The sequence below is a fragment of the Siphateles boraxobius genome, unplaced genomic scaffold, assembly GCF_051911475.1.
Source record: "Siphateles boraxobius isolate OS27281-9 unplaced genomic scaffold, OSU_SipBor_1 20, whole genome shotgun sequence".
NCBI lineage: Eukaryota > Metazoa > Chordata > Actinopteri > Cypriniformes > Leuciscidae > Siphateles > Siphateles boraxobius.
Window position 1 is genome coordinate 12630436 of NW_027508811.1, and position 17065 is coordinate 12647500.

Consider the following 17065-nt stretch of genomic DNA (forward strand, 5'->3'; position numbering starts at 1 on the left):
TTTTTTTTTAAAATCCGTTTTTATTTTTTTAAAGGTTTGGGCGGGGACCACTGAACTATGGCGTAATCCTGGCTTAATCTAAACCCTGTCTGTGAAACCAGGCCCTATCATTTTAAATGTTTAATTCCCATGTTCCTGTTTGTAATTATTCAATGGACAAAAATATTTGTGTGAAGAGACATTTTAATTTTTTTCTTATTGTTCCCGTTCCACTAACAATGTATATAGATTTCTGTAAAAAGTTGGACATTTCCTGGTTGCCTTTGATCACTACTAACAACCAGGTTGGTAAAAACAGCTCCAACCATAAAGTACAACAAAAACACTTAAATCCAGAGCTGTTAGCAGAGGATCTTCCTCGGAATAAAGCCCAAGGAAGCCTCATATATTTTGAATGTACTGTTGATGCGAGTTAACCACACACCAGAAGAGATAGCTGTGAAAATGTGTTTTATTGGTACCACACATCAATTGTCAATTGGAGACGCTAGGCAAAAATATATTTGTCAAACAACCACAGACAAAAGGTCTCTGAAAACTCACGAAAGTGCACACCTGTTTTATAGCCGACTTGAGAAATGAACCAAATCACTGGGTTATAGTGAAAAATGAATTTAAGATCTGTATGCCGTAGATTGGTTACATGTAGCTATAGTTTAGTCTCAGACCTTTTTTATAGGGCAATGGAAACCTTACAATTGAGTGCCCTCTGGTGTTTTAAAAAAACAATACACTGTAACCTCAAAGGGGCTTCTAGGAATTAATAATCTGGATTATTTTTTACATTATCCAAGGTTTAATAAGAACTCTTATGGATTCATTCAAGAACTTATATATCATCTTAGGTTAATGAAATAACATAAAACTGAAATAATGTACAAAGGCAAAATCACATACACAGCAACATGTTTCGTCTTGATACATAATGCAATGGCAAAGACTTTAAAAAAATAAATACATTGTACATTGACTTAAAAACTATAATCTACCTTTATAGGTGAAAGGTAGTTGTACCTTTAATGGATCTAGAAACGATTTGAAATGAGAGGTTCAGCTTTACTTTTGACATGAATGGGTCAAGGGCACAGACAGGGGTCCTAAAGAAGAGTAAATAGAATCACACTTATACAGAACTTGGCTACAATTTTAAATATACAATCACAAATACACAAACAAAATGATGAAAAAAATAATATAAATGTGTAAATTAAAGGATTTTGCTTCTTGTTCTGTAGCATCAGGGGAGAAAAACAAAAAAATGGCTGGTATACTAAAATTAAGCAATTTAGCAATTGCTGTGAATGACTGGGTTTACACAAAGGCATTGAGCTTGGTCTGTTCTTTTCAATAGGCTAAAAATCTCCAAGAAACAAAATGTTCATAGCTACGGTTTCAGGACAAAATGTGCCACCAGCTGTTGGATTTACAGTTTAGGATTTAGATCCTGCAAACAATGAGACTGTTAAAGCTGCAATAGCTATTGTCTGACACATGCAGTTCCCAGACGTACATGCTATGATCATGTAATCTAATTTTCAATGACGATTGAAACAGAAAAAACAGAAAGACAGATAGGTGTAATAAAGCTTAGAGCAAAGTAGCATCTACTTACAATAATATTGATAACATTAATACAAAATTTGTTATTTTACATTTGAGATTGACAGCGTTTTCCAGTTAAAGATTATCAATTTTTTTGTTTTAATAAGAACAAAATTCATCATAATCGTTTTATTAAGAAAAATAGATCCAAAATACAGTGACAAGAGTGCAAAGGATATTTAGAGTTTTTGTTTGCTTGCTTATTTTTTCTCTTTAGAAATCGTTATAAAAAATAAAAAAAGAACAAGAAACCAAACAGAATGCAAACAATTTAAAGGAAAAAAAAAATCAAACTTCATTGAGTCTGGCATAACGGTCAGGCAAGCTCTCAGTGACCATTTTGGGTATGACCAAACTCAAGAACCTCGATGCTTTACACTTTATTTAGTTTTACTTAAAGGACTTTACGTAGTGGTTCTCAACTCCGGTCCTCAAGCTCCGGAACTGTACAGGTTTTTGTTCCAACCAGGTCCTACAAAACAAATAATTGAGTTTTTAAAAATGGAGTGTTGGGTTTGAATCTGAGGTGCACACAATGGTCATATCACTAAACGGTTAGATAAAAAGTGATCCTTTCCTGTCAAGTGAGCACAACAGAAACGGCCAAGCGTGTCAAAGCACAGCACGCACAGAGAGACCCGAGGTTGGAACAATAACCCACAGCCTGATCGCTAAGCCTGATCGAGACACAGAAACGGATGGTGTTGGAAAACGACTCTCAAAGAAAAAAAATAGAAAAATAACCAACAAAACGGCATGTCTGATGGCGACGGAGGATGAGGAGGGCCAATTTCACAAGTGACCAATTGAGGAATCGTCAACACAGAAGACTAGGACCGGGTCGCGTCCTCGAGCGGCTTCTCGAGCCTTTCGCTAGCCCCTAATACTTCTACTGTGATGACTGTGAGGTGGGGTTGTCATTTTTGCTCTCCTGGCTGGAGGGAGCTTTGCTGTTCCAGGGGCTGTTGGTGCCCAGGGCGGGGGAACTGTTGAAACTGTCCTCGTCGTCGATGCCATTGGCCGCATCAAACTGTGTGTTCTCCAGCCGCGTGATGAGCCGCTCATCCTCGTCCCCGAACTCCCCTCCCATCAGAGTGGGCTCTCCCACCACCATCACATCCTGCAGGGGACAGGAAGGGGCGCAAACATTATCCCCGCAACCCGGGGGTGCTCCGTAGGGGGACGCGGTGGCTTTCTACACCACATAGCAACTGCAGAAGGCACTGAGGAACTAGACCTCCACAATCCTGCCCACTACAAGCCCAAATCAGCACGGTGCACCAGCCACAGGAACTTAAATCAGCAGTGCTGTATGTGAAAAAGGCTACGTTCACCATGCTGAACACTAAATAGCTCTGCCATGGTGGGCATCCCAGATCCTTGAGTGCTGCACGGGTTTCATTCCACCTCGGGTCTCTAGTGTTGGCTGCGTCTCTGGAGCTCAAAACACCCAACAGACTGACAAAAAGCACCAAAAAAACCCCCACAGACCTGCGGCCCTAAAGGACCAGGGACTGCCCAGCATTGGATCATGTCCACTTGTCTCTATGTTGGGTCTGTCTTCCTAGTATTATGCTTAACTTGAATACAAGCATTGGTCCACCCTCCTCCCGCTACCCATATCACACAGCTCAAAATGGACATCAAAATGAGATGCTTACAGGTACCTGGCTGGAGAGCGCAAAACTGCTGGCTGGACTTTTCTTTTTACTGTTGCTGTTGTTGTTGTTGCCTCCTCCGGTACTCATCGTGCTGCCGCCGGACATTTTTCGTTTCCTTCGCTTGTTGGGCGCTTGTCTTGCAGGCTCGGCTGGAGAAAGAGCACAGAACAATATTTGAAACTCGCATGGGATGCCGCTGGATGCAGTTATTTTAGTATCATAAAGATACTATTCGTTTTTCATATACATGTTAGTTTTAGTTTTTCATAAATTTATATTTATTTCAAGTAACAAATGTCTTTTTATGGTTTTAGTTTACTTTCAAAACCCCAGCTGTTTGCTTGTCTTTCAGATGAAAGATGCTGGATTCGCACCTGGTGGGGCCACCATCCTCTGCCATTTCTGAAACAGACAGGTTTTGAGGCAGTCTCGTGGGCTGAGACTGTAGGTCTTGTGTCTGGACATCAGCTCCTGCATGGGCTCCAGGATTACACAAAGCTGTGGAAGAGGAAAAATCTGTTAGATGCCAATGGAGAAGTGAAGCCACTGTAGCTGGAGATGGTTTTTAATTCACATCTACCGTTCTTTACTTACTCGGAGGTAGTTCAGCGTAGAGTTAGATAAACCACATCTTGTGATGTTTTTTGATAGCTGGTCAAGCATTTGAGGGTCTTGTGCCTGTTGTGAAAAAAGTTTAGTAAATCAAAATAAATAGTAGTGTCGGTTTTTGCTAATGCTTTCCCAAAGACAAGCACAAATCTTGATAAAAAAAGCCTCTATTTTAACCTTTTTAAACAAAACATGACATTTTAAGAAGAAAGACATTCTAGTGTTGAAATGCTGGATAATATGGGAGACTGTAATTTTTAGACATTTTAAGGAAAAATTGAATAAGTAAATTATGCCATATCTACAGCTAAAATCATTGCAACTTATAGGTGGAAAAATGGTCTGAATTATAGGTCATTCTTCCGCAGGAACTAGACTCTCGTATGGCCGTTACTGGAAGCCAGTAATTATAGGGCTGCACAATTAATCAAATTTCTAATCGCGATTACGATTACGGATGCCACGATTACGTAATCGTTCAAAGGCGCGATTACAAAAGAAAATCCACTCTGCGTGTGTGTGTTTAGAGCATAATTATGTTATGAGAGGCGAATCACGACTACTTCAGAAAACCCAGCACAATATGTCATACCAGGCAGTGACGTAGGTATACGCTGAAATAAAAAGACTTTCACCTCAGAAAAAAGGACTTTACTGTCTTGTCAGCCGTTATACTGTGCTCGTAGCGCGCACTCAATTGCACGCGCAAATGCGACGGCGTGCGCTGTGTATCGCTTTACTGTATAAAGTGCAAAAGAAACTACGAGCATTAAACGTCGTTACAATGTAAATTACTAAGTCACGAAATAAAAGTAAAATACCAATAAATCACGTGTTAGCTGAGAAGGATTTGCATGCAGGTATGATTTTCATTCTATTCACCAGGAGCCGTTTCATTAACAGTTCTTGTTAGTATTGTGTTTTCACCATGGTAACTGTCGTTTCCATAGCCCCAAAATGCCCCTTTATTTTCACTTTGTGTTGTTTTTTATATTTTTAAATGACTGTGGTGGCTCATTTCAACATTGTAGGCTATTTTGGGACTAGTTTGGGACTGCTATTTAATTGCTTTAGCATAGTCCTAATGTTTATCTATTAGTATTCTTTACTATTAGTCATTCTTACAATTGATGTGTATGTTAAGTAAAGGGGGACAGTACTTGTGTGTGTGTTAACAGTTTTTTGTGTAAACGTATTATAATACGCTTATATATATTCAATGTAAATTGTGATAATCGTAATTAATAATCGCAATTACAATTTCAAGGGAATAATCGCAATTATGATTTTTGTGATATTCGTGCAGCTCTAAGTAATTATAGTTTATAAAATTATAAATGTATATATTTCTTTAAAAAACGCATTGCTTTGCTTCAGAAGGCCTTTATTTACCCCCTGGAGCCGTATGGATTACTTTTATGATGGATGGATGCGTTTTTTTCGGGGGGCTTCCAAATTGAAGGTACCATTCACTCCCATTATAAAGCTTGGAAGAGCCAAGATATTTTTTAATAGAACTACGATTGAGTTTGGCTGAAAGAAGAAAGTCATATACACCTAGGATGGCTTGAGGCTAAGTAAATTATGGGATCATTTTTATTTGAACTAACCCTTTAATGGCAGATATTACACAACAGTAATATTGTGAAATATTAAAAATGTCTGTTTCCTATTTAAATATAATAAATATTAAATAAAAATAAATATTCCTTTGATGGCAAAGTGGAATATTCAGCATCATTACTCCAGTTTCACATGATTCTTCAGCAATCAATCTAATTTGCTGATTTGGTGCTCAATAAACATTCTATTTATGCAGTAAACATTTGTGCTGCTTAATATTTTTGCAGAAACCATGATACGTTTGTTGCAGGATTCTTTGATGAATTGAAAGTTTAAAAGTTTATTTGAAACATTATAAATGGCTTTAATGTCAATTTAATGCATCCTTGCTGTATAAAAGTATTAATTAATTCATTTTCTTTTTTTTAAATTATAGCCTACTGACCCAAAACTTTTGAACAGTAGTGTAAATATTGAAAGAGGGGTTTAGGACAAAAGTATTGCTCTAATAATCTCAATATATTGCAGACTTGCAAGTACTGTAATGATGTGAATAGAAAACAGCATGAATAATTATCCAAAACTCACATGCATTGCCAGGATGCTTCTCGGCACAACCTCTCTGTGCTGTCTGATGCTGAAGTGCCATGTCTTTATACGCATCATGTCATCGAACATAAACTCCAGGTACAGTCTTCCCTCCACACACACCTGAGGAGATGAAAGGACTAGTGTAATTTGAATGGCAATGGTGGGGGTGGCCTACAATGATTCGATGGTTATGTTCTTATAGTAGAGCTTATTTAATGGAAATACTTTAATTTCCAGTTAGGCAAGGCAAGTTTATTTATATAGCACATTTCATACACAATGGTAATTCAAAGTGCTTTACATAGAAGAAATTAAAATAATCAAAAGAAATCAGAATAATTAAAACAGTTTAGAATAAAAGATAAAATACAGAAATAATCAAATGAAATCAGAATAATTAAAACATAAAATAAAATACAGTGCAAACAGTCGGACGAACAGTGGCATAGTGCTCATTCAGTAAATGCACAGCTAAACAGATGTGTTTTGAGTCTGGATTTGAATGTGACTACTGTAGGAGCACATCTGATCTCTTCTGGAAGCTGGTTCCAGCTGCGAATGGCATAGTAGCTAAAAGCAGACTCGCCATGCTTAGAGTGAACCCTTGGTATTTCTAGCCGATGTGATCCTAATGATCTGAGTTAAGATCTGATCAGTTAAGATCACAAGTTATTTTCTGACACCGTATTCATTTTTAAAAGAAGTGAACGGGCAACACATAAAAGCTATTTTTAGGATTTAATTCTGACAATACATTTTATAAGAAGTGCATTGTGTTATAGGTAAATAAAAAAATTATACCTGTGTGAACATGGGTTTGCCATTCTGTGTCACCATGGTGCACTGATCGCAGTCCAGGGACACAAAGTTATTGTGGAATGACTCCTTGGGATGTTTTAGCACATAGAAAAGTTCAGTGGCCCCTCCCTCAAAAATACTCCTGAAGTACCGAGGGATCAATGTCCTACCAATAGCTGAAAACAGGAACAATTTTGGATTCAGTAACTGGAGAAAAAACAGACTATGAGTGGTTTTCTTTATGTTTACACCTATATTTGATCATTAAAGTCAAATACAAACAAATTAAAATCACTGAAGTGACTTTATAAAACAGAATATTACTATATCTTTTGGGTCCATCTTCCAGACAGAAAGTGATAGTCAGCATTGCATCATCTTCGAAAAACTCTGTAGTGAACGCATCCCACCACAAATTGTCACAATCCTGCTGAGAAAGCACACCAAAAAACACACAACTCAAGTATAATCTTTATTTATTTTTTTAAAGTTTAAATGGGCAAAACAAGCAGCATTTACATTGCAAGGTTTTGCACGATTCACATGCATGTAAACAAACTACTTTTTCCTTTCCTGAAATAAGAATTTCAGTTGTCCCCTATTTAAAAATGTACCATGAATGTTGAAAAAGTGGTTTCTCTTACCTCTGTCCAATTCTGTAGTCTTTTGTTGAGCTCAAATATTCTGTAGTCTGTTTGATTTCCATACGGTGTGTGCCTCCTGTAACATGGCATGCATCATTATTATGGAAAAAAAATCTAATAAATGCTGAACTTTCTGTTCAAAGAATCACAATTTCTACAAAAATATTAAGCAGCAAATCAGCATTAGAATTATTTCTGGATCATGTGACCCTGAAGGCTGATTAATGGCTGTTGAAAATCAGCCTGCTGTCTGTCTCTTGAAAATATACTGCCATGCACAATGATATTAACTGCAAAATAAGAGCTTACCCTATTCCAGGTTCCATGTAAGAGGGGGGATACATCGGTGTCGGACTGAAATATAAGGAGCATTATTCAGACTTTAATAATAAGTTAATTTCATTTCAAATGTATAATCAGATTACTTGAGATAGATGTTAGCTAGATGTCCACTTTTTACTATAAACTAGTTAGTTTTACATGAGTCTCACCCCACATCTCTATCCAGCATTGCACCTGGGTGAAATGGAGGGAAGGCACTGCCGTTGGGAGGCTCCTTTGGGGAGTACAGCTTGAATGACTTGGACGAACAGCCTATAGAAGTAAACACAAAGACAATGAGAGAGAACACAGTCCATTCAAACATAAAAGACACTACATTTTTATCTTTAGTCCATTTACAGAATATACAGACACGCATACAAATACACCAATCATTATGCATTTAGTCCAGCTGTAGGAAAACAAGAGTTGTCTATTTTTGTCCTGACTTTTCCACAACATCAATCTATCTATATATATCTATAAATATATATATACACACACACACACACATATATATATACACACACACATATTTATAAAATACAAGATAACCCTGAGTTATTCTTGTTCACTGACTAGTGCAGTTAACATGCATGTTGACTGAAGGAAATTACATCTTTAAATATTTCATTATTTCTCTAAAATAATAAATATCATGAATATTTTTATTTTGAAAGACTTCCATGATAATTCCCCCACACCCTGATAAGCAAACACCATGTGATCAAATGACATTGTGATTATTTCCCTGTAGCTTATGCACAGCCCATCCCCCATCTCACTGAAGGATTCAGTTAAGTCCAGTTAGTCCTGCTATGTAATTCATGAAAGCAAGTTAAAATCAGAAAACCAAAAACAAGCCACACAAGGTCTAATATAATACAATTCAATTCGCAATTATTAAATGCAAAATTCGTGCAGTGATTTATGGTTCTTGCATATTTTATTCACAATATATAATAGCCACACAATCAATCTAAACTGGAATGTAATTACTAGGTCAGGGTGACCTCATAACACTTTTTGACTAATACATTTCCATGACTTTTTTCGCTTGTGATTTCTGATTAAGTAATTATTAAAAACATTTTAAGGATATTTTAGCAGCCAATTAAATATTTCAAACTTAGCACAACAAGAAACATTAAATATTCAATAGGCTAGAGCGTGGCCTGGAAATGGCAAATTTACATATCACTGATATTTCCAGGTTTTGCATGAGTTAACTGGAAAAAGAAGGCAAGGTCACACACAAATCTGCCATTTTTCTAGTCTGATTATCTGATACACCAACCTGTCAATATTGTGGCTCTGTGAGTTGTAGTAATCAGCATAATTTGAATAAACTAAGATTCACTCTAAGCCAGCTAGCCTCTTTTTGAAACATCAGAGGTGCTTTTTACAGTGCATTTGAGAAATGTAATAATTAGTATAAATCTTTAATGTCATTGACAATTACGTTACACACACACAGTTAACTGACAGAATAACGTTTTATAATGCTATCTACAAACAAAGTAATAATGAGTAAATTTGAATCCTAAACATCATTTAAAGCAATTAAGAACTCATAATGTTGCATATGATTAAATACTGCATCTTTTGTATATTCACACAGATTAATAGTAACCACTTAATTCTCCTCTGTTGTTGTTGAACATTTGTGCTAAGCTATAAGGTGGAACGTTACCCATTCTAACAGTTAACGTTACTCAAAACATTTCATAATAAAGTGCATTGAACTATGATTTAAAAATGCTGCTGTTGTGTAACGTTATCTGTGGCAACTTATTCCAAGCAAGTCTCGGTATTTGTCTACTACAACGACAAACTTGGTAGCCTAGCTTAGCCAGGCCTGGCTCCGAGTCCGAGCACAGGCGAGGCCCTGCACAGGTTAGCCGATTATCCGAACACCGTAAACTGCATCACCATGGCGACGCAATTCAAAGCACTTCTTTCCGCGCTTACAAGCTTTAAAACTAAAAGTTGCAATGAATTTACGTTTCACTGAAGCTTAAGCACACCTGCAGGATTTCGACGCTCTCTCCCCCCGGTTCGCCCTGATTATAATCCCGGTCTGTCGGTCGCTGTTTTTAAAGCGAGGTGAGCTGAAACATCAGCCTCGGCAAACCATCGTGGTGTGCAAAAAAGCAGGAACAAAATGCAGTGGCAGCGCTGGTAGTTGTAGACTGTGTTAAACAAGAAACCGGACTCACGGGGAAACGAGGAAAAGTGCCCGTGCAACCCTTTGTTCTTGATCATGAACAATAGTACAGGCCCTTCTTTCTCTCCGTGCAACCCCCCTCAGCACTCCCTGCTCTGGTGGAGCATCAACCCCTCGCAATCCCATCCCATCAAACCTACCCCTCCCCCAAACACAAGCTAGCTGCTACTACTGCCAGTATTCACTACAGTAGGCTACACGTCGAAAGCATGTTGTAAATGTGGTCAAAAGAAAAAAAGATTATCGACTAAAACCCTAGTTGCCTAAACTTTTAGAATTCGTAACGGGACTTGGATGAGATCAGAGAGGATCCAGTGTTTACACCACCCACGCATCTTCTGAAGACCCTGCCAAAAATATTTTTTAAGTTAGTTTATCTCGCTTAAATTAATTGGCAACTTGATATAAAAAAATGAAAAGACTATTTATTTATAATTGTTATATTTAGGCTATATTTTTAACTTGGCTGTCTTAATTTCATGAATCATAATTGAAGTCAACATGCAAAGCTGTGAACCTGTCAATAAAACCTAGAATTGCCAGCATATTTAAGGTTTAACTGATTTGATACTGTGATGGCTTTTTTAAATAAATAACATAGTAAACTGTATTTTAAACTAATCATAATTCTAACATCTAACCTTACTTCTCCTACAGGCCTACCATACTTGAACAAAACGTTGGCCTTCTCTGAAGATTGTTGGTGTCGAAACCACAGTCGAAACCAGTGGACATTTCGAAATCCTGGTTTGACAATATGAAAAATATAATCGTCTCATAACATATTGTCTAGTTGATTAGTTATTGCTGTGCAGCAAGTTAGTGGAGCTTACTAGACACTTAGATAGTGTTATAGGAAACTCAGACTCAAAGCCAGTTGTCGACTGTAGACGCAGTGCTAGATTATATATATATTATTAAGTGTCGACTGTAGGGAAAAACCACACTACAATAATAGGTAACCATGGTGAAAAACAAAGCCCTTATCCTTAAATAATTATAAGCTTATTGGACAATGACACTTACAAACATGTAGAAAACTTATTTAGAATTAATAGAGGTTTAAGATGTTGTTTTTGGTTGTGTTTTCTTTAAAGGCACCATTATGTGATTAGTCAGAAGACCTTTGACTATTTTTAATCTAATTTGATTATTTTAGGAGTTACATGGAAAATAAGCAAAAGTTTATGACTGATTTTTGATCATAACTTATACTACAATATCATAGAGTGATGGTGGTGTTGCCTCCAAAGGATGTCAAAGGGATAGTTCACTTAAAAATGAAAATCTGTCATCATTTACTCACCCTCAAGTTGTTCCAAACCAGCATTCAATTCTTCTGCTAACACAAAAGAAGATATTTTGTAAAATATGGGTAACCAAACAGTTGATGGGCCTCATTGACTTCCAGTGTATTTTTTCTTCCATATGGAAGTTCAATGGGGTCCATCAACTGTTTGGTTACTCATATTCATAAAAAAGAAAATTGTGTTCAGCAGAAGAAGAAGAAATCCTACAGGTTTAGAACAACTTGAGGGTGAGTAAATTATGACCGAATTTAAATTTTTGGGTGAAATATCCCTTTAAATCTGGGCTGGTAACTGGGTGAAATGCTGCTGGCTCAGTCCTAGTAGAGAAAATTCAGTTACAACTCTGATAAAAAAATAATTCAAAATTAAAGGCATGAAGTTTGAATAGTTATGGAAATAATCTCTGCAACAAGGGATCTCCCAGCACAGCATTAAGGACCTCTGCTGCAAAGAGACTGTCCCTATAATTTGTTACTATGGCAATGTCACAAAGATCAATGCTGTCAAGTGTTCAAAGGCAAAAAATAAATATGCAAATTCTATCATGCTGAACTCTTTCCTTGTGATATCATTGCTTTAATACTAATTTCACAGAGAAAGGTCAGCATGTATGTTTTGTTATCAAGAAGAGAAAATGTTTTAAAATGTCTTTGCATTACACACTAAAATCAATCACATAACGTGTTTTTGTCCTGTTAATTATGAAAAGTATGTCACTAGGATCAAAATGTCAGTTTAAATAAAATTAAATAAACACTTGGTCAAAGTTTACTCACCCTGATGTTATTTCAAATCCGTAATATTATTATTTATTTTTTCTGCTTGGAACACAAACGAGTATATCTTTTATGAATGTTGACTTTCGTTGTATGGACAAAAAAACTGAAACTTTTTTCTCTACAAGATATCTTATTTTATGTTCCACAAATAAAAGAAAGTCATGAAATTTTGGAACAACATGATGGTGAGTAGATAATGTCATAAAGTTTATTTTTGGTTTAACTGTCTCTTTGGCTGTGGGTCAAATCAGTATAACGAATTCATAATGAATTGCTGTGAGTCACATGTAGGCACATGTGATGGTACAGACCTTTTTTTAAAAGTCTATGGTTCAGACCTATCCACTTCCTCAGATAGAACAACATCGCTCTCTAGTGTTACGAACTTGAACTTGCATAAACTTTATATCTTCCGAATTCACAGGACTGCAGCACAAATTTAGCGAGGAAGATATGAGCCAACATCAAAATAATACACGAGTGTTAAGGAACCAATGCTTATATAAATTAGCGTGTGTTATTTTTATGACAGGTAGCCTACCTCAACATGGGTGTATTTTAAAAGTCTTTAGACTTATGGATCTAATAAGCAGCTTGGTTATATGAGACATTCAGACAGGAAAACGATAATAGCTAAACTGCAACTGGGGGCTCTTGGTGAATTAATTTATGAAGCTTTATGAACGTCCTTCATGTGCAGCAGTGAAGCTGTTCTCATTTTAACTCTGGTTTGAATGAAGGATTGTCTCTGTGGAGAAAACTCCATCCTTCACCGCCATGGCTGACAAAATCTCTCTCCCTGATGAGGCCTCTGCTTCCCTCACAGTGCTCCAGGGGCTCTTTGTTATGCCACTGCCTCATCTCTCCCAAACACAAGCACAAGGAGAGCCATGTGCCTCACGCTCACCCAGGCTGCTCACAGCTACACGGCTGGCAGAGCGCGATTATGCTCTGGCGACAGACGACATATGTGAGGGCCATACTAACTACTGTGGGGGACTGACTGCAGTGCAAGTCATATCTAATGTCTGTCCTTCGCTCAGAGGAATCTGCAGGGGGAAAACATCTCATGATGTCATGTTCACAAAAGAGAGTCAACACTTTAGAATTTTTAATGAAATGTGTGTAACCAATTCCTAAATCCCGATTAAGCATTTGTATGTGTGAATATTTTGTTTGGGGTTCCCACGGTCCCCAACATTTTAGGGAATTTCAAAAGTATGATTGGAAATTAATAGAATCTTAGAAAGTCTTGAACATTCCTAAAGTGTTTCTATAGTCAATTGAGATATTTTATATTCTGAAGTGTTGCGCTTTTTTTGTGAAATCTCACACTGAATTACAAACAGGAAAAATCGTGGAAAAGTCATGGTAAAATCAAAGAAAATCATTGGTGAAAAAATGAAACCCTCATACTGTACATGCAGATATTTTGTCTCAAAACATTTTTTTGTTATTAAAAATATTTTTGAACATTTAATAAAATTACATGAGGAAAAAAAAAGTTTTATTAGTTATCATAATTGTATTATAAGTTATATTCATTATTAAATATATTGTCATATAGTTAATCATAAAGCAGCTATTCTTAAAATGTTCTTTCAAGAGACTTCTTTAAAAAACGTTTTTTTTTTTAAATCTCAGCACCCACAAAATTTTGGAAAAAAATGGGTTTGGTAAGATTATTATTATTATCAAAAAAAGCTTGATTTAATCAATAATACAATGAAAACGGTAATATTGTGAAATATTATTACAATTTAAAATAACTTTTTTCTATTTTCAAATGTAATTTAGTCCTGTGATGGCAAACCTGAATTTGATCTAAAGAACAGCATTTATTTGAAAAAGTAATCTTTTGTAAAATTATAAGTGTCTTTACTGTCATTTTTGATTAATTGAATGCATCCTTGCTGAATAACAGTATTACTTTTTTTTTAAACAAAACAATAAAACCTTTCTGACCCCAAACATGACTCGTCTTGACTGAAGCAATGTACACACTCTGTTTCTAAAGATGATGATGCTCTGACCCAGCAGGGATCAAACTGCCTCTTCAGATTCCTATCTTTTCATCACAGACCACTCATTACTACCTAAAAGTCTTACAGGCATTTGATTGCCAGAGACATATGCAAAGCTAAGCGAACCCACTGGTGGATTAAATTGACTGGCTTTTTTGTTGCAAGCATCTCTTTAAGCCGTTAAATCACTTGGAAACATGCGTCACACTGCTGTGAGAGGAAATACGATGAGTATATACTGTATACTGAAATACGATGAGGGCTCTGAAATATCCACGCTTCACAAATATACAGTGAATGAAAATTCTGCCTGCTGCTGCTGCACTGTAGTGGTTTCTGGTTAAAGATATGGGCAAAGCACTTAACCTTAGGTCACTCCATGGGGACTGAACATGCAATAAATATACTGTAAGTCACTTTGGATATGAAAGTGTCTGATAAATGACTAATAAGTAACTGTGGTGTTTGTTGACTTTGTTGGCAAAGACTATGCTATCAAACATAAGTGTCAGACCTCAAAAAGCAGCGGGAGAAATACTTGATGAGAATGCAGCGAAAAATCAATGAGCAGTAAAACACACTGAGGAAAACACATTTGCTGTCATTGGGAATAAATCTGTTTAGGCACTTTAGGTGTTCCCTAAAACACACACTTCAGGTATAGAGAGAGTGTGAGGGGTCTGTTGTGTTCAGACTCAGTGCGTTTCCCTTGGCAACAACAGCCTCAGGGACAGGTCATGGGAGTTTATTGAGGTCTCAGGAAGCACTGAGTTGGAAATCATAGAGAAGCAAACAGCTGATCCTCGTCACTATGAGATACAGATGCCTTTGCTTACTTTTCCTTTTATTGCCGCAGTTCTGATTTTTTTAAATTACATTTTGTTTCTTACATTTACAATTGCTTATCTATAAATATTTGGGCTCAACTACAGCACTGCTCTTTATTGTGATTAAAAAACTAATTGTTTACATTTTTACTTCTATATCAATGACTTTGACTGCAATTAAATTACAGCAATAGGTGGCTACAAGTGACTGTCTGTAATGAATCACGATTCACTCAAGAACTAAACTATGGTGAATTCGGATGCCTAAAAATCAATCACATAATTAATAATTCTACTCTTACTATTTCTATCATATTTTCATATGGAAAACATACATACGAGTAGTATGGGAGTACTTTTCGAATTCAGCAAACGTTTTTGAGTGATTCATTAATTCATTCACTCAACCGATGCGCTCAAAAACATTGATTCATTCAGGAAGGAAACGCCACTGTGTGTTGCTGCCTGGTTGCTGCTGGCTTCGTTTGGATTGCTATTTTCAATGGCGGCGAAAAAACAGACAAACCAACTGTGTTGTCCTTGAAATGTAGCCTAAGTTACTCAATATTAACTCATTGTAGTCCTATGTAGTATCTAGTAGACTACATAATAGCAATATCACATTTCAGTATGGTTCTGATTACCTAGCTGCGACCGAATTTAAATACTAGTCTGTGACCAATTTATAGGTGAGTATAAGATATTATTTTGATATTTAATTTCTGACTATTTTTACGGAGAAACAACACAAGGGAGCCTACAAACTATTCTTGAAAGTGGCACGTATGCATTTTAGAAATAAAGCTGTCAATAGAATTAAATTATTGTGAATTCTTAAGACAGCATAATGAAACATTATGCTGTCATATTCTGCGAATGTGGTAAAAAATGAGACAGCGAAAAAAAATGTCCAAAAATACCTTACGTTAATATGCTGACTTTGACTTTCCTAAAATTCAAATAATTTCAAAATCTGTAAATGTGTTTAAAAAAAAATATTGTTAAAAAATGTTTTATATATTTATTTATAAAATAAATAAATACATTTTCTTTCAAATGTTCTGCAGAATCTCCAGCACCCTTTTGCGGACCTTGGTCCTGGAAAAGTAACAGCACAGCTCTCATCATAAAGCCGCACAATTTAAGGTATCATTCATTTCCACAGCACAAACAGTGACTCGCATCCCAAAGTTTAATAATAATAGAGGTGACAATAAGCAATAGCAAAAGTAATCCTTATCCTACCAAGCGTCACTAATAAATATTCATTCAGTCTGTAAAATCTTGTGTCATTTTGTTCAGACAACACATTGATTCTTACAGTGGCGGATTTGTGCAGCTGGCAAATGCCAGTTCTCATCTAATATTTCCTCACCATAGCTGACACGTGACATAACGAGTTCTAACATCCCTGTCTAATGCTGACAAGTTGAGGGGAGCTGATTTTCTGCACAGGAAGCCATTTTGTTCTAGCACTGTGTAATGAGACTGATCTGTGAGCCACGGGCTGGAGAGGGGGAGATGTTGCACACTCGCACACAAATGCACGCTAAACGCACCATGCACAGGCATTACCAGTCCAGCAGGAGATGGTAAATCAGTGCACCTTCTCTTAACTTGACAGGCACACCCCTAACCCTTTCGCTGTTGTGCAACTTGAAACAGACTCGCTTTGTGTCTGTTTTAGCTTCGCTTAAAGTAATTTCCTTCTAATCAAGGGGCCATGTGACTTTTTTGCATGAGGTAACAGGACACATGCTGATATCGAGTACTTGTAGGTGAGAGGTAGAGAGTCGAGTGGCAGAGAGCAGCTGGATGGAGCTTGGTAGCTCACATTTAAAAGCATCGGTATGGGTTGTTATCTAGCTCAAACAAAGCTATAAAAGAGGCCATTAAAAGCGTGCAATCCGTGCTCAGCAATATATCCGCAAATCCAGACTGGAGGATCACGGCAGCCCACTGTACGTGCAGCCCACAGGAGCATAGGAATGTAAACAAACCAGATTTCAAAGGAAACCTGTGTCGAGGGGAGGGACGTGCGCTGTAAGCACAGATTGCATCGTGTTTCTGACAGAGGTGAACATCACAAGCAGGCTTTTATGGTGCTCC

General features: G+C 36.8%; 1 protein-coding gene and 1 long non-coding RNA gene across 38 annotated transcripts in view; one reads left to right on the top strand and one right to left on the bottom strand.

Moving 5' to 3' along the window:
- Nucleotides 1–433: 433 nt before the first annotated feature.
- Nucleotides 434–17065, bottom strand: part of ldb1a (LIM domain binding 1a) — a 22118-nt gene continuing 5486 nt past the window's right edge. For 3 of the 37 annotated variants that reach the window (XM_077236916.1, XM_077236915.1, XM_077236917.1), the window contains 10 exons: nucleotides 7960–8062; nucleotides 7778–7822; nucleotides 7469–7544; nucleotides 7149–7254; nucleotides 6828–7000; nucleotides 6024–6146; nucleotides 3858–3941; nucleotides 3638–3761; nucleotides 3270–3412; nucleotides 434–2074 (listed from right to left, as the gene is read on the bottom strand). In XM_077236916.1, coding sequence (XP_077093031.1) covers nucleotides 2021–2074; nucleotides 3270–3412; nucleotides 3638–3761; nucleotides 3858–3941; nucleotides 6024–6146; nucleotides 6828–7000; nucleotides 7149–7254; nucleotides 7469–7544; nucleotides 7778–7822; nucleotides 7960–8062 — 1031 coding nt within the window. In that variant the 3' untranslated portion in view covers nucleotides 434–2020. Of the gene's footprint in view, nucleotides 2723–3263; nucleotides 3413–3637; nucleotides 3762–3857; nucleotides 3942–6023; nucleotides 6147–6827; nucleotides 7001–7148; nucleotides 7255–7468; nucleotides 7545–7777; nucleotides 7823–7959; nucleotides 8063–9816; nucleotides 10208–17065 lie in introns of those variants that run through there. The other 34 variants (XM_077236920.1, XM_077236918.1, XM_077236919.1 and 31 more) reach the window with 22 other exon arrangements.
- LOC143745066 (uncharacterized) overlaps nucleotides 16053–17065 on the top strand; it is a 3138-nt gene continuing 2125 nt past the window's right edge. Inside the window, exon 1 of the long non-coding RNA XR_013205939.1 lies at nucleotides 16053–16102. This is a non-coding gene — a long non-coding RNA (uncharacterized LOC143745066). The remainder of the gene's footprint in view (nucleotides 16103–17065) is intronic.